At 37.7% G+C, this 21,685-nt stretch overlaps 1 protein-coding gene across 1 annotated transcript in view; it reads right to left on the bottom strand.

The window, feature by feature from the left end:
* ND-75 (NADH dehydrogenase (ubiquinone) 75 kDa subunit) overlaps nt 1–20,617 on the bottom strand; it is a 139,537-nt gene extending 118,920 nt beyond the window's left edge. Inside the window, exons 1-2 of the mRNA XM_090373926.1 lie at nt 20,540–20,617; nt 5,789–5,858 (exon numbers count right to left, since the gene is read on the bottom strand). Coding sequence (XP_090230052.1) covers nt 5,789–5,852 — 64 coding nt within the window. The 5' untranslated portion in view covers nt 5,853–5,858; nt 20,540–20,617. The remainder of the gene's footprint in view (nt 1–5,788; nt 5,859–20,539) is intronic.
* Nucleotides 20,618–21,685: the final 1,068 nt, after the last annotated feature.

Here is a 21,685-nt window from a genome sequence, read left to right as displayed (position 1 = left end):
CTAGACATGATCACATATCTCTATTAAGGTTTACCCAGACTTCTAATCTCAATCTGAGATTAGAAGTCTGGGTAATTAGAAATTAAAATTAGAAGTATTGAGAGTAGGAGTGTGCTATAGGCCTAATGACTCTGATGAGAATAATAAGAAACTGTACAGAGAAATCGAGTGGGCCAGTAAATCAGAGAGTCTTATTATGGGGGATTTTAATTTCCCAGATATTGACTGGAATTTGGGGACTGGTCACTCACACACTAGCAAGGCTTTTGTGGATTTATTGGATGATTGTTTTCTACATCAGCATGTTCGGGAGGCAACTAGAGGGAGTAATACTCTTGATTTGATTATCAGTAGTGATTCTTCATGCATTAAAAATCTGCAGATAAATGAACCACTAGGTGGCAGTGATCACAGTGTTCTGAAGTGGGATTTACTCAAAGAGGGGTATTGCTTTCGTAAAGGCGACTATGATGGACTGAGACAGTATTTAAATTCTATACAGTGGGATCAACTGATGATGTTACCAACAGCAAATTCAAAATGGGAAGCATTCAAAGAACTTATCTTGGAAGCTACTAGGCTTTACATAACTAAGAAATACTGTTCAAGGTTTAGGCCTAAATGGATGTCAGATGAACTAATGAGGCATATGGCAGAGAAGAAAAATGCATGGGATACATACAAATTAACACGTGACACAGAAGCCTATTATAGATACAAGTTGATCTGTAACCAAGTTACAAAGGAGGTTAGGCAGGCGAAGGCAGATTACGAGAAATGCTTGGCAAAGGATGCGAAGAAAAACAGCAAAGAGTTCTTTACTTATGTAAACTCTAGAAGGAAGGGGATGAATCAGATTGGTCCACTTGATATCGATGGGTCAACTGTTGATGATCCTGCTCAGGTAGCTAACAAACTAAATGAATATTTTGCATCGACATTCACACATGAGGAGTTATTCAGCGAGGGGAATGCCAGAGGTGTATTCAACTCTGGCAGTAAGCTAGAGAATCTTGTAATAACTGAGAGTAAAGTGGAGGAGAAATTGTTGAAGATAAACACAAGAAAGGCTTCACAAAGGAGGATCAAAGGCTGACACAAGTAATTATAGACCTGTGAGCTTAACTTCTGTTCCAGGAAAATTAATGGAGGCACTGGTAAAAGAAGCACTGCAGGATCATTTAGACAAGACTTCAGTTATAGCTCAGACACAGCATGGTTTTGTTAAGGGGAAGTCTTGCCTGACCAACTTGATTGGATACTATGATGCAGTCACAAAAGAACTGGATGCAGGGAATAACTTTGATATTATATACTTGGATCTTAGAAAGGCTTTTGATACTGTTGCACATGGAAGATTGCTACACAAATTGGAGCAGTGTGGCACTGGAGGCAAATTGCTGCTGTGGATAAAGGGGTGGTTGAGGGGGAGATGACAGAGAGTGGTAATCAATGGACACTGCTCATCGTGGACTAATGTTATTAGTGGAATCCCTCAGGGTTCACTATTGGGTCCATTATTGTTTTCTGTATTTATAAATGATATTGATGATGGTATATCAAGCTTAATGTCCAAGTTTGCCGACGATACGAAGGTTGGCAGGGTTGTCAAGGACACTACTGACGCTATGCTACTGCAACAGGATCTGGAAAGGTTGAGCAGATGGGCTTCGAGGAGGCAAATGAAGTTTAACATTGACAAATGTAAAGTACTACTTATCGGAAACAGCAACCCCAGAGCAACTTATCAACTCTGTGGTACTACACTGACAGTGGTAGAGAATGAAAGGGACTTGGGGGTGGTTGTGCAGGCAGATATGAAGTTCTCTGAGCAGTGCAGACGGGCTGCAAGAGTAGCTCATGGAGTATTGTCAATGATATACAGGAATTTTTCCAGCAGGGATAAGGAGGTGATTATTCCATTGTATAAGGCGATGGTCAGGCCACACCTAGAGTACTGTATACAGGTCTGGAGGCCTCATTTCAAGAAGGATGTAGAGCTGCTGGAACGAGTACAGAGAAGGGCAACAAGATTAGTGAATGGAACAAAGGGGTGCTCTTACGAAGAAAGGCTTAAGTTTTGCAAATTACAGTGTCTGGAGACTAGGCACCAGCGAGGTGATCTGATAGAGGTGTATAAAGCCTTGAATGGTTTAAGCATGCTCAATGCTGATGGGATTCTTCCTCTAGCTCAGAAAAATCACCTGAGAGGGCATAAATTCAAATTGAGGAAAGACAGATGTAGGATAGACGTGCGGAAATTTGCCTTTAGCCAGCGGGTGGTTGGTTGGTGGAACAGACTTCCATCCCTTGTGGTGGAGGTTGATAGCCTAAATGTATATAATAAAGAATTCTTCTTCTTCTTCTAAATAAGTTTAAGGCTCAGCTGGACAGGTATTTTGAACGAACAGAGGGGTGAAGTGGAAGTGGGTTTTTTTTTTTTTTTTTGGCTGATGCTGCATAAGCTTGCTTTCTTGCATCAAATGCCTCTACTAATGCTAATGGCACCTGGGGTGGATGGAATCTATCCAGTTATATTAAAGGAGGCAGCAATGGAAGTAAGCAAACCCTTAACCATAATTATGAGAGCTTCCTTGGACTCAGGGGAGGTACCCATGGACTGGAGAATTATGAGAGCTTCTTTGGACTCAGGGGGGGTACCCATGGACTGGAGATGTGCAAATGTGACCCCAATTCACAAAGGAGGATCAAAAGCTGACACAAGTAATTATAGACCTGTGAGTTTAACTTCTGTTCCCGGAAAATTAATGGAGGCACTGGTTAAAGAAGCACTGCAGGATCATCTAGACAAGACTTCAGTTACAGCTCAGACACAGCATGGTTTTGTTAAGGGGAAGTCTTGCCTGACCAATTTGATTGGATACTATGATGCAGTCACAAAAGAACTGGATGCAGGGAAAAACTTTGATATTATATACTTGGATCTTAGAAAGGCTTTTGATACTGTTGCACATGGAAGACTGCTGCACAAATTGGAGCAGTGTGGCATTGGAGGCAAATTGCTGCTATGGATAAAGGGGTGGTTGAGGGGGAGAAGACAGAGAGTGGTAATCAATGGACACTGCTCATTGTGGACTAATGTTATTAGTGGAGTTCCTCAGGGTTCAGTATTGGGTCCTTTATTGTTCTCTGTATTTATAAATGATATTGATGATGGTATATCACGCTTAATATCCAAGTTTGCAGACGATACGAAGGTTGGCAGGGTTGTCAAGGATACTAATGACACTATGCTGCTGCCACAGGATCTGGAAAGGTTGAGCAGATGGGCTGAGAGGTGGCAAATGAAGTTTAACATTGACAAATGTAAAGTACTACATATGGGAAACAGCAACCCCAGAGCAACGTATCAACTCTGTGGTACTACACTGACAGTGGTAGAGAATGAAAGGGACCTGGGGGTGGTTGTTTCAGGCAGATATGAAGTTCTCTGAGCAGTGCAGACAGGCTGCAAGAGTAGCTCATGGTGTATTGTCAATGATATATAGGAATTTTTCTAGCAGGAATAAGGAGGTGATTATTCCCTTATATAAGGCAATGGTCAGGCCACACCTAGAGTACTGTATACAGGCCTGGAGGCCTCATTTCAAGAAGGATGTAGAGCTGCTGGAACGAGTACAGAGAAGGGCAACAAGATTAGTGAATGGAACAAAGGGATGCTCTTATGAAGAAAGGCTTAAGTTTTGCGATTTACAGTGTCTGGAGACTAGGCACCAGCGAGGTGATCTGATAGAGGTGTACAAAGCCTTGAATGGTTTGAGCATGCTCAATGCTGATGGGATTCTTACTCTTGCTCAGAATAATCACCTGAGAGGGCATAAATTCAAATTGAGGAAAGACAGATGTAGGATAGATGTGCGGAAATTTGCCTTTAGCCAGCGGGTGGTTGGTAGGTGGAACAGACTTCCATCCCTTGTTGTGGAAGTTGATAGCCTAAATAAGTTTAAGGCTCAGCTGGACAGGTATTTCGAACGAACAGAGGGGTGAAGTTGAAGTGGTTATTTTTTATTTATTTATTTTACTTTATTTTTTTTTTGGCTGATGCTGCATAAGCTTGCTTTCTTGCATCAAATGCCTCTACTAATGCTAATAACCTCTGTCTTCTAGACTCAATTCAAAGAGAGGAATTAAGTAAATTAATGGCCCATCGCTTACAAAGTCTCTCCAAACACATGTCACAACCAGTCAACTCCTTTTATTGTACGACTTCAAACTCACAGAAACTTTTCTTCCTTGTTTATAAGTTTGACTTCCACTTTCTGGAACAGCCTCCCTTCATACATATTTCCTGAAAACCACAATCTAGAGAAATTCAATCAAATATCAACAAGCATCTTCTTTCATCTCCTCAATGTTCAACCATGTGCAGTTACTATAGACTCTAATACGTTTCATGTTTAGGATTTACATTAAAAAAAAAAAAAAAGAATTCTGTACAAGTGAACATTCACAGGCTGATTTAAGATGTCTGATTAAAATAAAACACTATTTTAGGATGTCCCTGGTTCTGCTCATAAACTATGAAACTGGTTTGGATCAGACTGCTGATATATGTTTTAAATTAAATAGGTGGTGTGCCTGTTATCTGAATGAAGCCATCTTGTTTCAAGATGATAGATGAAAATACCCCCCAATATGATACCCTTAACTCACTCAATATGTACTGAAAATTTTGTAAGGATCACACTGTAAAAAAATTCGTCTAACAAGAGCTGTACTTGAGCTGGTGCTTATAATTTCATTTTAGTGGCTACTCTATTTCAAAAATACTTAAGAGTAGAATTTCTCACACCACCCAACCTTCCCATAGGCACACTCATCATTCATCCACCCATCACTACTCATAGAAATTTCATAATGTCCATGAAAAGTAGCCAATGACTTGTTAGAATGAATTAAACATGAAGTTTTTGCATATAAAGCATTTAAAAATAACTGAAGAAATTAATCTCTCGTGCAACTGGAAAAGGGTTAACATTATGTACACTATTTATGAAAGATAACAACACATCATATTACAAATGGTTGTAATTATTCCAGGAGTTCAATTATAAATAAAAACCTTTGTTCTTTACCAAGGATTAGAATATGATCAAAAGATATTTTCTTTAATAAATGAATATTTACTAGAATTCAAAACTATTATATCACTCAATAACATTAAATTAACTTTCAATATATATATACGGTACAGCTATATATTGAAAACAGATCATCTATTTACACCACTAGGTACAGTAGAACAGTGTTTTATGTAATAAAACAAAGGAAATCTCATAACCACCTCCCCCAGTAAACAGTAATTCATCTTTCATCCACAAATTGATTTTTGGAACAAACTACCATCTGGTGTTGTGGAAGTGAGTATTTGAATAAATTCTGAAGATCAGACAAATTATTAGAGGATAAGGTGTTCCTCCTCTCCCTCACAATAACAATGATTTGAAGCAGCACACAATTATGACAGAGTTATTCCAGCTGATAAAAAAACACCTAACAAAGCATGACAGAAGTTAGAATATTGCTTTGACATTCACAGAGATGCAAATGGGGACCAGCCCAAACATTTGTAAGAGTAAGTAAAATGTTGCAATTTCTTTTACTCTGATGTATAAAATACTGCTCTCGCTCTCTCTCTCTCTCTCTCTCTCTGTGTATGTGTGTGTGTGTGTGTGTGTGTTCATTTGTTCCTACAATAAATTTCTGAAGTTCTAAATACCTTTTGAATTAAACTTGTAATAATGATTTAATACAGAACAAGGTGTACCTGACTGGCTTGTACCCAGTGATGATGGAACTTTCAAAATTCGTCTAACTGGAATCCGAAGCATCTTTACCTAAATATAAAATATTTAATATGTTATTTTGATTATATAATTATACAAATTCATATAAAATTTTTGTTGAACTATAGAAAACAACACATGGACGGATAAAAACAGGAGCTCTATGACTAAAATAATGAACATATCAAAAACTCCCAAAACAAAGAACTTTCTTTGTGTGATTCATATAGTATCTGGTAGCAATTTTTTTCTTTTTTTTGAAAACCCCAAGCGCAAAAAGTATTAGAACCTATAGTACTTAGTACTGTGCGTGGGTTGAATACTAAAAAGATACTTGTTGACATTAGACTTGAATTTCTGGAGGTTGTAATTTTCAGGAAATATGTATGAAGGAAAATTATTGCAGCAAACAGAAGTTGAAGGAATAAATGAAGATGAAGAAAGGTTGGTTCTGTGATAGTAAAAGGATGCTGAGTGATTGCAGCATGCATTCAGAGTAGTTTGGAAGAGAGCAGGAATTACAGAAGCCAATTCAGAAGAACAATGCCCATGGATGTATCTATAGAAAAGGCATACAGCAGAAAGAGAACATCAATGAGAGAGTGAAACCTTCATTAGAGATGGGTTATTAATTAACCTAACTGCCACATTATGTCAAGGATATGGGTATACTCTTACCATGTGTATGACATATACAAAAATTTCATTACTTCATACAGCATTTCTCCCCCAACACTTTTTGCATACTACTGAAAACACCATGAATTGTCAAACTAATAGAGCAAACTTATCTGCAAAAAGTTCTAAACCTCCCAAACAGTTTCTAGTTCGTTTGTTATTTGGTTTTTAGGAGCATTAGCAACTAAGGCCATATTGCTCCGGGATATGCGGTGGTCATTCCCTGACCTTTCTGCATCCTCTGTATTTGGTGGTGACGGGCTCGAGCCCCGGTCTAATCAAGAAGCGTGTGCTATGCACTGCTGCTCCTTCCCACCTGGCTACGGAAGCGCCGTTTCTAGTTCATTTCACAAATATACATGGTCTCAATTCTAATCTCAATGATGTCCATTTCCACTTACAGCTACCAAACCCCATGTACTTTTTCTGACAGAATATCAGTTATCGGTTGATTCAACCATTGCTCATCTCAGTTGCCCAAATTATTCGCTGTGTGATTCCTTTCACCTCAAATGTGGTACTTGTGCATATGTCCATTCTAATATTCCCTGACGGAGACTTGGTAATTTGTAATCTCCTCTTTTAGATTTTATCTGGCTTAAAATCTCTGGCTTTTCGATCTTGTCTGGCTTATGACCAAGGTAAGTCTACCAGGGGCAAAAGTTGATGACGTCGTAGAGCAGATATCATCTTTTAAGGGCACAAAAGGTGATATTGTTGTATACATTGGAACTAATGACATTAACAGTAAGAGATCTACAGATTTACTCAACAAGTACAGATCAATGTTGAAAAAAATTGCTAGTTTGGGTTAATTATGAAAGTGTCTGCAATTCTGCCCAGACATGATAGGAGGGAGTATATGATGAGAGCCTTGTCGATCAATTCGGCCCTGGAGAGATTGTGCAAGGCTCAAGGGGTAGAATTTTTTTCAGCCTGGTCTATGCTTGTTGACAGGAGAGACTGCTTCTACAGGGATGGGATACACTTAAATAGAAAGGGTGCAAGAATATTTGCTGATGCTATCGAGGCAGTGTTAGGTGGGTCAGAAAACTGCTAGCTTGGGGATACACAGACTAAAAGGTTAACAGTGGCAGCAGGTAGAGGCAAAAGTGATTCTTGCACTGCTTCTATTATGAAACCAACAGGGATTACCTTTATTTTTGATATAGGATGCTCTGTTTTTCAACCAACTCTCCTAGTCCAAAGCACTAGGAGAGTTGGTTGAAAAAGAAGCATCCTATATCAAAAATAAAGGTAATCCTTGTTGATTTCATAATACAATTGAATATAGGAATTATCGAGCAGTTAATAGCTCTCTATTATCGCATTAACAATTATCTGTAAAGGCAATATAATAAATCATTCAATAAATCCAAAGCGTTGGACTAGGAGTAGGTTGAAAAAGAAGCATCCTATATCAAAAATAAGAGTAATCCCTGTTGATTGCAAAATATAACAGAATATAGGAATTACTGAGTGCTTAATAGCTCTCTATTATCAAACTGCTTCTATTAGAATGAGCAGCAGCATAGAAAGCAAGGAAATGGAGATTTCCAGGACTGTTAGGAGTCATAGTGGAACAAATAAATACATGGGCTATGTTAGGGTAAATAAGAGTAGAAACACGTGCATGTATACTTGCATGTACACCAATGCTAGGAGTATAGTTAATAAATTTGATGAGCTTTAAGTGCTAGTGAAGACATAAAAGCAGCTTTGTTGGGATATCAGAGATGTGGTGTCACACAGATATAAGCAGTGAAGAATTGGAATTTGGGGAGTACAATGTGTACAGAAAGGATAGACAGGACAGGAAGGGAGGAGGAGTTATGCTGTTAGTTAAGAAACACAAAATCTAAGGTAGTGCATCCAATTGATGTTGGTGGACAATGCAATACTGAGTCTGTTTGGTAAGTCTGTTTGGCAAGCACTGGGAAAGAAAAAATGAGAGTAGGTGTGTGTGTGTGTTATAGACCTAATGAATCTGATGAGTATAATGAGCAATTGTGCAGAGAAATAGAGTGGACCAGTAAATCAGAATGTCTTTTAATGGGGAATTTTAACTTTCCAGATATTGACTGGAACTTGTGGATTGGTCACTTGCACACTAGCAAGACTTTTGGATTTACTGGATGACTGTCTTCTACAGCAACATGTTCGAGAGGCAACCAGAGGGAATAATACTCTTGATCTGATTATCAGCAGAGATTATTCATGAATTAAGAATTTGCAGATAAAGGAACCACTAGGTGACAGTGATCACAATGTACTGATGTGGGAATTACTTAAAGATGCAACTACCATCAAGGCTAAAGGAAAGGGCTTTTGTTTTCGTAAAGGTGACTACAGGGGTCTCAGACAGTTTTTAAATTCTGTACTGTGGGATCAAGTGATGATGTTACCAATGTTGAATTCTAAATGGGAAGCCTTCAGGAACTTAATCTTGAAGGCTACTAGGCTTTTCATTCCAACTAAGAAATACTATTCAAGGTTCAGGCCTAAATGGATGTCAGATGAATTAATGAGGCTCATTGCAGAGAAGAAAAATGTATGGAATGCATATAAATTATCAGGTGAGACAGATATCTATGACAGATATAAGCTTGTCTGTAATCAAGTCACAAAGGCAGTTGGGCAGGCAAAGGCAGATTACGATAAATCTTGGCAAAGGATGCAAAGAAAAACAGCAGAGAGTTCTTTACTTATTTCAACTCTAGAAGGATGAATCAAATTGCACCACTTAACATAGATGAGTTGACTACTGATGATCATGCTCAGGTAGCTGATAAACTGAGTGAGTATTTTGAATCTATATTCAACACATGAGGAGTTATTCAATGAGGGGAAGGCCAGATGTTTATAAAACTCTAATGGGGGGGTTAAATGATTTTGTAATAATTGAGAGCAAAGGAGGAGAATTTGTTGAAGTTAAACATAAGGAAGGCACCTGGGGTGGATGGGATCTATCCAGTTATATTAAAAGAGGCAGCAAAGGAAGTAAGCAAACCCTTAGCCATAATTATGAGAGCTTCTTTGGACTCAGGGGAGGCCCCATGGACTGGAGGTGTGCAAATGTATCACCAATTCACAAAGGGGTTTCAAAAGGTGACACAAGTAACTATAGACCTGTTAGTTTAACTTGTGTTCCAGGGAAATAATGGAATCACAGATTAAAGAAGCATTGCAGGATCATCTAGACAAGACTGCAATAATAGTTAAGACAATGCATGTGTTTGTTAAAGGGAGGACTTGTCTCACTAATTTGATTGGATACTATGATGTGGTCACAAAGGAACTGAATGTCAAAAATAATTTTGATATCATATACAGTACTTGAATTTCAGGAAAGCTTTTGATACTGTTGCACATGGAAGACTTGCTGTACAAATTGGAGAGGTATGGCATTAAGGGTAATTTGCTACAATGAATAAAGGAATGGTTGAGTGGGAGATGGCAGAGAGAGGTACTCAATAGACAATGTTATTAGTGAAGTTCCCCAGTGTGCAGTGTGGAGCCCATTGTTGTTTTGTGTATTCATCAATGATATTGATGAAGGTATATCAGAATTAATGTTCAAGTTCGCAGATGATAAAAAGGTTGGCAGGGTTGTTAATGACAGTAAAGACAGGATGCTACTCCAACTGGATCTAAATAAGTTGAGCAAATGGGCTGAGAAGTGGCAACTGAAGTTTAACATTGACAAATGCAAAGTACTGCATATGGGTAGCAATAACCCAAGAAAAACATAACTGTGTGGTACTACAAGAAGTGATAAAGACCTTAGTTAGGGTAATTGTACAGTCAAATATGTAGTTCGCTGGCAGTGCAGATGGGCTGCCAGGGCAGGTCATGGAGTCTTATCAATGATATATAGGAATTTTGCTAGCAGGGACAGGGAGGTGATTATCCTGTTGTACAAGGCAATGGTCAGGCCACATTTAAAGTACTGCGTAAAGGTCTGGAGGCCACATTTTAGGAAGGATGTAGAGTTGCTAGAACGAGTACAAAGACGAGCAACAAGATTGGTGAGGGGAACAAAGCAGTGCTCTTACAAAGAAATGCTTAAGTTCTGCAAATTGCAGTGATTGGAGAGTAGGCACCTGCGCGGTGATCTGATTGAGGTGTATAAGGCCTTGAATGGGTGAGCAAGCTGAATGCTGATTGGATTCTTCTTTTCTCAGATTAAGAACCTGGGGGCATAGATTCAAATTGAGAAATGACAGTTGTAGAATAGATGTGTGGAAATTTGCCTTTAGCCAGCGGGTGGTTGATTGTTTTTTTTTTTTTTTTTTTATTTGGTAGTTGTTGGCACATTGGCTTCTGTGGCCATAATGCACCTCCCAAGGTTTTTGCAGTACTCTGATCCAAGCCCGAGGCGGGATTTGAACCCGCAACCTTTGGGTTGCCAGGCAGGCACTTTACCCACCCAGCTAGCCCGGTCGGCAGTTGATTGGTGGAACAGACTTCCATCATTTGTTGTGGAAGTTGACAGCCTAAATAAATTTAAGGCCAAGCTGGACAGGCATTTGAACGAATGGAAGGGAATGGAAAGGGGCTTTTTTGTTTTTTTTTGGCTGATGCTGCATAAGCTTGCTTTCTTGCATCGTATGCCTCTACTAATGCTAAAATCTCTCTACTTCATTCTGACAAATTCACCCATTGTCTCTACCATTCTCCCAACTCTACTAAGTACTTGGAAGTCTTTAATTTCCTCTCTTTGCAACTTGACTTTCTCCAGTCGAACTTTCCCAACAGTGAGGTAATTTTCTGTGGTGATTTTAATGTTCACAACTGTAGCTGGCTTCTGTTTTCTAGTCACACAGACCCAGCTGGTCAAGATGCTGAGGCTTTTGCAATTACTAATGACCTTCTACAGATTGTTCATTTACCTACCAGAATATCGGACAATCCTAACCATACAACCAAACCATTTTCTCACAAATAACCCTTCTAAGTATACAGTCGAAGTGAGTGGTCCTTTAGGCACCTCAGATCATGACTTGGTGATTGTCTCTTCTCCGATGGAGCCTTTATCTCATGGCTATTCCCAACTTCTTACTGTTTGGCATTACAAGTATGCAAAATGGGATGACCTGCGAGATTTCTTTTCTTTTCTTTGGTCGGATTATTCTTTCAAAGCTTCTGAAGTCAATGTTTGCTCAGATCATGTCAGTGAAATTATTCTTGTAGGAATGGAATCCTTTATTCCACACTCCACTTTAAAATCTGGTCCTTTATCTAAACCTTGGTTTTCCAATAAACGTGTCAAGGCTGTTCAAGAGAAGAACATTGCATACCGTAATTGGCTTGTTTCAAATTCTTCAGTTTCATTTTCTGCCTACACCAAAGCTCGCAACAATTGTAAAGCAGTTATTGATCAGTCCAAACTAGATTTTGAACAGGCTAAGAGTAGAAAACTTGCTTCTTGCCCTGATGGTAGCCAAGCATTCTGGTCTCTTGCCAAAGCTACTGGCCATAACTTTTTCCCATTTCTGCTCCCACCTCTGTCAAAATCAGATGGTTCTGTCATCACTTCCAAGGCCAAGGATACAGCCGACCTGTTAATATCCCATTTTTCCTCCAACTCATGTACTAATGACCTGGGAAAAACACCTCCCACCATTCCCAACACACTTCATTCAATGCCTCCTGTGGTCTTCCATCAAAAGGATGTCAGAAGGATTTTGACGAATCTTGTTGCTAAGAAAGCTGCAGGTCCTGATGGTATTTCTCCACTTGTTCTCAAAACCTGTACCCCTGAACTTACTCCTGTTCTTTTCCACTTTCTTATTCTAAAGGTGTTTTTTCTTCTGCCTGGAAATTTGCTCATATCCAGCCAGTTCCTAAAAAGGAACAAACCCTCTCATCCAATTATCATCCCATTGCAATTACTTCTACTCTTTCTAAAGTAATAGAGAAATCAATTAACTGCCAACTCTTAAATTATCTAGAAACCTTTCGTCTGATCAACGATCGCCAGTATGGGTTCTGTCAGTGTTAATCTACTGGTGATATTGTGGCTTATGTTACCCATTTATGGACAAATTCAATGAAAAAGTTCGGTGAAACACAAGCAGTTGCTCTTAACATCTCAAAGGCTTTCGACCATGTTTGGCATAAAGGTCTTCTAAACAAGCTTCCATCTTATGGTTTGCCAACTGGTTTTTGTAATTGGTTATCCAGTTTTCTCTCTGATCGCTCACTGAGGGTGATGGTAGATGGCTCTCTGTCTTTAACTTCTCCACTAATGCTAATGTCCCCTAAGGTTCAGTCCTTTCCCCACTCTTTTCCTCTTGTATATTAATGACCTTCCATTGACCGGTCCTATCCACAGTTTTGCTGATGATAGCACATTGCCTTCCACTTTCCAGTTTGAGAAAGCCCACCCTGCACAATCAGCTTCAACTTCTCGAATATTCACTACCAACTGGAGATCGGCTTAAATGCCGATCTCCTGGTAATTCTCCAGTGGAGGCAAAGAAAACTTAGTTGATTTCAATTATTCTAAAACTCAGTCCTGACTTATATCTCGCAAAAAGGATTCTTCTGCTCCTATGCTTATCTTTGGTGACACTCCGATTTCTAGACAAGATGATATCTCTTTTGGGGATTACCCTGACTTCTAATCTCTCTTGGCACAAGCACATTACAAATATTGCTTCCTCTGTTTCTAAAAAACTTGGTTTTCTCTTTCGCTCTCGGCACTGCTTTTCTCGAAGGTAGCAAGCCTAAATTGCCATACTTGAGAAAATGTCTGTGACAGCCTCAAGGACCAATCTGTTCAAATTGAGTTCAGAGTATCAATCAATCCGCAATCTACTCAAATATCAGTTTAAACAATATGTGCATGAGAGTGAACGCTAGGTGATATGCTATTTGTAATTCTACATGGCTTTCAACATGGGCTAATACATCTATTTAACTCAAGATTAGAAAGTGTTTGTCGTTCTAGGGCTTTGTGTTTTGTGCATAACTTGGTAGTTTCTGATACTGTAATTATACAAGACCTAAGATACTATGAGATGTTTGTGGCACTTGTTTTACTGAAAGTAAAACAAGTGCCACAAACATGCTATATTTATACAACGTACTGTCTATTTTTTAAATAAAAGTTTCTTTACAGTTTTTCAGTGCTATCACACTTCAGAGACTATAAATGTTGTGTACGACTCATTTGTATGCAAATATATATGTGTGTATATATATATATACAAAAGTTCAGGAATGATAAAGTAGCACCACAGTTTACTTGTTTATGACTTCAGTGGTGCACGAACAAGCACAACAATAACGAGCAACCTGCTGTATACTAAATGTCATGACTGTCCTGTGTTGAATTTCACTATAGCTTAATGCAATGGTAAGTGTAAGCACAAAATTCCACACTTGTTCAAATTTGCAAGTTTTTACAAAATACACACATGCACACTGAACCTTCTAACATGATCGAAAAAAAAAATCAAAGGATGGGAATGTAATTTGTTTTATATGCAATTCAGCTTTTTTTTTTTTTTTAGGGATAAATGACAAATGGTTGAAAATGGTGCACTTTATAATTTTATTCCTTCTTCTGATATTATATTGGATAATAAGACATAATATTTTTAATAACAGCAATCTTGTCTTCCAAAAAAATTATTTCTGACTGCCTCGCTGTTAACATTCAGTAATATGAAGCAAGTAAATCTGAAGCTGAAACCAAAGCTATGAAAAAATTAACGAGTGGGAATGCAGTGTACTTTTTCAGAGAAACACAAAACTGCAAAGAATTTTTAATAGAAATACTTTTACGATTAAAAAAATAATAATGCATATTGAAAATGAATACCATACTGAAAGGTAACTGACAAAATGCTAAGAGATATAAATTTTGAATTTTCTTTTTTTGGTTTAGCCAGTTTACCACTGGAGAATTAAGTGAGTGCTGTGTTTGGCTGATATAAGACACCAAAGTTGTAAACAATTTGGATCCTGTGAGATCATCCTCAAGTAGAAACAAAGTTAATTTTAAAGGGCAACTACGACCATGTGGTCATAGTGGACCTTTCAGAACTCATTGAAAAAAACTTGTTTTCAAATTATGATCTATCACTGGCATGAATGATCTTCTCCTGTAAAGGCAGAATCACTTATCAATTCTTTTCTACTGCTTCCATTTTTAGTAAGATGACTTTAAAATAGCTAACCACACATCTCTTCACTTGTTACTTACTTTCCAGCCAGTTTTATTAATACAAAGCTTTTATCTACAATTCCACTCTTTTCTGTGGTCTTCCTGAAGATGTTGCCACATTTTTTTCAATTATCCTGCGTATGAGACCCTTCGGGTGCATAAGTACACGTGCCTTGAGTAACCAGGGTTCAAGCCCGTAACTGCTGAATTACAGTACTGTTTCTTGTATTCTGTGTATCTTGTAAACTCCTCTGACCGTTTGGTTGTCCCGGAGTATAAACAGAAATTTTTCACCATTGGTCCTGTTATTCCTAGGCCAGAAGTGTTTATCACCTCCAGAAACAATTTTCAAGCACTGCAAGAGTTTGCTTTTGAAGAGTTCTCCCTAACATAGACGCTAACAACTTATTCCTCATCATAGACTCAAACACTTTGTGACTACACATACCATTCTGGACCTCATTGCGGAAAAACATATATACTGTTGACAATTGAATTTTATCATTTAAAAGTATTTATACATAATTATGAACTCTGATACTACTTATTGTATAAATGACTTGAACTTCCTTGTCTTCTACTTCTGTCTCTGTGTACTCAAATTAGTGTTTTCTGTAGTTGATTGTTCCTTGACTGTCTGCATTCTTGTTTATTATCGTTTTGAACTCACGTTTATGATTTTGTACCTACACTAATTATATGTCGTATATTATAATTTCCTATGTTGTGTGCTTTTGTTTCCTTTCTTTTATTTTTTTTTTTTTAACCTGCAAATTGCTTAGTCTTGTTCCTAGTTATTGCAAGTTTTTTCTGCTCTACCAATATTTTCTTATTTATTTTTTATTTATTTATTTAATTTTTTTTTTACTGCTGGTAGTTGAGATGCAGGCTATCTTAACTACGGAACTGCTAGCACTCACTGGAATGGCACTACTTCCAGTGGGTGCTGGATTTGTCCACTCTTGGAGAGTAAGTACAATTGGCCCACTTCCTCATGATGTAACACAGGCACTGAGCAGGCTTTGCAGGTAAGTCACTATAGATGGAAAAGTGTTTTGGTAGTGTTCAAATTATGGATGAAAACAACAGTAAGAACAATTACATATATACAGTAAAATGTTGTTAATACAAACTCGGTTTATACAAAGTACTCGTTTATATGAAGCACACACCGTTCTACTAATGCATTAGCATTAGTAGAGGCATACGATGCAAGAAAGCAAGCTTATGCAGCATCAGCCAAAAAATAAAAAAAAAAATTTTTAAAATACTCCCCCCTCCGTTCGTTCCAAATACCAATCCAGCTCAGCCTTAAATTTATTTAGGCTATCAACTTCCACAACAAAAGATGGAAGTCTGTTCCACCAATCAACTACCCACTGGCTAAAGGCAAACTTCCGCAGATCTATCGTACAACTGTCTTTTCTCAATTTGAATTTATGCCCTATCAGGTGATTATTCTGAGCAAGAGGAAGAATCCCATCAGCACTGGGCATGCTCAAACCATTGGTGCCTCTGTAGCCAGGTGGGCAGGAGCAGCAGTGTGTAACACACGCTTCTTGATTGGACCAGGGTTTGAGCCCGTGACCACCAAATACGGAGGATGCGAAAAGGTCAGGGAATGACCACCGCATATCCCCGGATCAATATGGCCTTAGTTGCTAATGCTCCTAAAAACAAAATAAAAAAACAAAACAAACAGCTCAAACCATTCAAGGCTTTATACACCTAATCAGATCACCTCACAGGTGAAAAGTTACTCTGGGATTACTGCTACCCATATGCAGTACCTTGCATAAACTTCAAGTACAATTTCTCAGCCACACATGATCCAATTTACTTAGATCTTGTTGCAGTAGCTCACTCTAATTACTGTCATTAACCACCCTGCCAACCTTCATGTCATATGCAAACTTTGACATTAAGCTTGATATACCTTCATCAATAGGCGAGGCTCTTCATAAAATGCATTAGAAAAGGTGTGACACCTAAGCAGTGGAATAATGCAATCATAGTTTTGCTGCATAAGAAAGGAAATAAATCAGAAATTGGAAATTATAGACCAATTAGCTTGTTATCCCACATCTACCAGTTGTTCACGAGGGTCATTACTAACAGATTAGAAAGAATACTTGATGAGAATCAACCGAAAGAGCAAGCTGGCTTTAGGACAGGATTCTCAACTATGGATCACCTTTACGTAATATCACAGTTAATGGAGAAAGGAAATGAATATAAAACACCATTATTCCTGGCATTTGTAGATTATGAAAAAAGCATTTTACTCCATACAGCAATGTTTCGAGCACTGGAAAGACAAGGCATAGATACCCCATATATTATGATTTTGAAGAAAATATATGAGAACGCTACCTCCTTTATTAGACTAGACAAAGACAGTAGCAAATTTAAAATTGAGAAAGGAGTTCGACAAGGAGGCACAATATCTCCGAAGCTGTTTACTGCTGCCCTTGAAGCTTTCAGAAGATTAGACTGGTCGCAGAAAGGAGTCAATGTGAATGAAGAATACCTTAACCATTTACGATATTGTGGTCATAAGCCACGATCCCAAAGAATTGGAGGAAAATCTTAATCAGTTATGCAGAGTTAGTAAGGATTTTGGACTAAAGATGAATATGGCTAAAACAAAAGTAATGATGAACAAGTATGCCACAGAAAGGGATATAATGATTGAAGGAGCAGTAATTGAAAAGATGGAGTCATATACTTATCTGGGACAAGTCATTAGCTATAATAATGATAAATGGCTAGAAGTCAAGAGAAGAATAAATTTTGGATGGATAGCATTCAGGAAATACAGTCATATACTGAAGGGCAATATCCCGGTTTGTCTGAAACGTAAAATAATGAACCAATGTATACTCTCCACCATTACTTATAGAAGTGAAACTTGGGCACTCACCAAAAGAATGTAAAAGAAGCTGAGAACTACACAGTGAAGAATGGAACGAATTATATTCGGAATAAGACTGTTAGATAAGAAGAAAAACACATGGATTAGGCAGCGAACTCAAGTAAAGGACATTCTTATCAAAACTAAAGAACTGAAATGGTCTTGGGCAGGACACAGCTCGAAGACATGATGACAAATGGACTAAGAAAATACTGCTGAAGAATGGTACCCAAGAGGAGCTAGAAGAAAACCTGGAAGACAACGTCAGAGATGGATAAATGAAATTCATGAGTCTGTGGGTAGTAAATGGATGGCCATTCCACAAAACAGAAGGAACTGGTAAGTTGCTGGAGAGGCCTTCATCCTGCAGTGGATTGAAAATGGCTGCTGATGATGATGATGACCTTCATCAATATAATTGATAAAAATTCAAAACAACAATGGGCCCAGCACTCACCCCTGGTAGACTCCACTAATAAGAATAGTCCACAAAGAGCAGTGCCCATCGATAACCACTATGTCTTCTTCCACTTAACCATCCCTTTATCCATAGCAGTAACTTGCCCTTAATGCCACATTGAGTGCTTGTGCCATGATGGCACAAGCACTCGACATCCCGAGGTTGAAGTTCCTGATCGTTGAAAAGAGGCTGGTCTTCACAGCCAAACTCATCTCAGGCCAAATATCATCTCCAAATATTTGGAATGTTTGCTCTTGGAGGATTCCACAGCCAAGCCTAAGGTCGGTACCAGCACTTGTGGCTCACCACAACAAGCTTGTACTCACTGAAAGATTTCTGCCTAAGCAGATGCTCGCTGCCCTCAACCGTGTGGACGCCGACATCGACACCATAATAAGTAAAAAGAAGGACAGACACAACTTTATCAAAGCTCTTGAAACCTGAATCACTGCCAAGTTGTATTTGTTTTTCTTTATTTGTGTTCAGCTCCTTGTTTTTATGATGTATTTGTATTTCTTTTTGCATTTGTAATCTGTATTTTGTAGCCTTTGTATGTGTTCGCTATATTTTGTAGCCATTTGAATTTGTACTTATGTTATCTATATGTGAACCCCTGGCGCTCGTCGCCATGATGGGATATAGTGCTGTAATTCTACTTCACAATAAAGATTTATTTATTTATTATTTATTTATTGCTCATTTATACAACAGTCGTATGTGCAGAATGAGCAAACAGTAGATACTGTGTCTTCTTAACCCCAGAGGCTCACATGTGGTGAGTATGGGCTTGGCACACCCAGGGTCCTGAGCTGGATATCATTACTCTTCTCTTTCTTGGTGATTCCCTTCTATTTCTGACTGACTCTCTCTCTCTCTCTCACTAGGTAACTCATGAATTTTTTTTTTTTTTTTTTTTTTGGCTGGTGCAGCAAAAGCCTCAGGCTTCCTTGCACCATATAGCTAATAAGAACAATAATAATAATAATAAAGGATAAAATGCAGACCAAAAAAGTTCAGTATAATCCAAGAATTCATCAATGAACTGTTAGGCCACACATGATAGACTGAGAAAGCTGATATGACTGGAAGTGGCTGGCAAGGCCAGAAAATGTTATCAGCATAAGAAATGAAGATGAGATAACTTGAAAGAAAAGGAAAGCTTGTGCCTGAGAACAATAAGGCCAAGAGTGCTCTTCCTTGAAGCAGGCTTATGTTCCAAATGCAGATTGTGGACTTGTTTTTCAAAAGATGAGAATAAAAAAAAGTAGTTCTGGAGCAGAGACATTTGAAGACCAACAACTGAATTGAAATAAGGGCTAAAGAAAAAATAAATACAGTACTGATGTTATGATCATATATTTTAATATTACTGGGTTAAGCATATTGCACTGACCAGTAAAACAAAAGTTTCAAGGAGAAATATTCAAGAAGTATCTGCTATAAACATTACGATGGTAATTTCACACCAAACACACCAATGTTTCAGAATTTCACACCAATGAGGTAACTGAACATATGTATTTAAAATTAATAACAAAATTTTGTTAATTTAACATTGCTGTTGTACTAAATAGTAACATGCATGTGCCACATATTAAATCAATTAGGTGGACCATTGTAATAACACATCAATAGCACTCAATAAGTGACATATGTACGAACATCCTACTTATTCAATCAGGATAGTATACTGTTGTGTCCAAAATACTGTATTTATGGGGGAAATAAGGAAGAATAGTTAAGAGAATGAAAATTTATAAAAAGGATTGCCCTAACTATGACTAATGTAGCATTACATTATCTGCAAGAAGTGTCATGAGTTATCAATTTAAAAATGCAGATTTAAACTTGCATTGTTAAATTTAGAACTGACACTTGTTCAAAATCTGTGACATGAAGATAATTTTGTGGGGGACAATCTGAATGTTTTCATATAAAATGATTTTTTCTGCTTATGTTTAACTAAAAAGTTAACTTGTTTAAGTTATTTATTGAGAAAAAAATTACAAGCCATTCTTTTATCATAACTATTTACTCGTATACATTTCCAGTTTAGGCCCTTATCAAAGCCATAGTTTAAACACACAGTACATTGTAAAGTATTAGTTTTACAAGTTAGCTTAATTCTAAAATAAAATAAATCACATTTGCCTCAAAATGGAATAGAAATTTTGGCTAAACTTCAGATTAGGGTGCACCTACAGATTGACGATGAGAACAGGAAGGCAGAGGAGAAAGCAACACTGCTTTCCTCCTCTTCTAATCGCCACTATTTTGGAAGGGGGACCCTGTTCTAAAGTTTTACCGAAAAAACGATATGAATGGTACTGCAATGGAAAAAAAATTAAATAAATAAAAGTAACATAATACACCATCTTCGTTTTGGCACAACACATTTCGTCCAATTATACGAAACTGAACTTCAAATAACGATTTGCATAATATTTTCAAAAAGCATATTAAAAGTGCAATAAACCAGTTCAAAACAACAAGATTAATCTTACCAGGGGATTTTCTAACCCCTAGAAACACATCAAAGTAATGCACGCACTACTCACGACTACAAAGCTTCATGCGCGCCACCACCTTTCAGCGCTTCTAATAATAAATCAAGTACTGTAGGAATTTTTAATAGTAATATCCATTTTGAGAAGAGAAGTAAGAACAAAGTCGTCTATGAAAACGATTTCTTCGAACAGCACAGAAAAAATTTAAACACAACCAAAAAGTTTTATAGACAAAAAACAGATACACATATATAAGCACGCCCGCATGCGCTTAGGAGTGTGCAGTATATCCTTTTTTTTTTTTTTTTCTTTAATTAAAAGTCGTGTTGATACTTGATCGTTCGGACGACCTCAAAGCAGGGTATGGTGCTGAAGAAATATCTTCTGCACCAAAATGGAGTACTACTAGTTTTAGAATTAATATTAGCAGGGCCGCCGCGTGCAGTTGTTCAGGGTGACCCCACACACGGGCGAATCATCAAGGAGGCGGCATTTGGGTTCGGTTGAATATTAAAATTAAAAAAAATATAGCCTATATTATTATTTATTTTATTTATATTTTTTAACACAGAAATGCTCAAATTCTATAACGGTACTCCTCCTGTTTTATTATTATTATTATTATTATTATTATTATTATTATTATTATTATTATTATATGTACAAAACTTACCGTTAGTAACTTTCCCGCCATTGTGATACCGTACTAGATATACCGTAGGTTATATACCGTACTAGATAGCGTTAGTTGAACTTCGTTAGCAGTTAAATTGTACGTTTAAATAAATACATATAACGACTTAGATTACAAATGTAATATAATTAATAACATAACATAATTAATTAATAAATTAATAGAATCATGACTCAGACCAGAGAATCAAAGCAAAAGGCTCAAGCTAATGGAAGTGCTGTGGCTCAGAGCAGAACTAAGGGGACAGTTGTCCTCTGACTCACAGCCTTATAAAATGCACTGTTTGCTTGATGTTTGCAGAGCAATCGGGTACGGGACATGATACTGCCAAGGGGGATGTCTTTGTGTGTGCGCGATGCAAGGAGTGTATCGATATCAGGCAACAACTCGGCGTTCTTGTGGGCCTATATGAGAGCTTGAAGGACAGGGTGGATGCCCTCGAAGAAACT

This window comes from Mastigoproctus giganteus, chromosome 5 (assembly GCF_048544385.1).
Source record: "Mastigoproctus giganteus isolate SK-2022 chromosome 5, ASM4854438v1, whole genome shotgun sequence".
In the NCBI taxonomy this organism is placed as follows: domain Eukaryota; kingdom Metazoa; phylum Arthropoda; class Arachnida; order Uropygi; family Thelyphonidae; genus Mastigoproctus; species Mastigoproctus giganteus.
The sequence above is the reverse complement of the archived record's forward strand: the minus strand, read 5'-3'. Positions and strand labels throughout refer to the sequence as shown.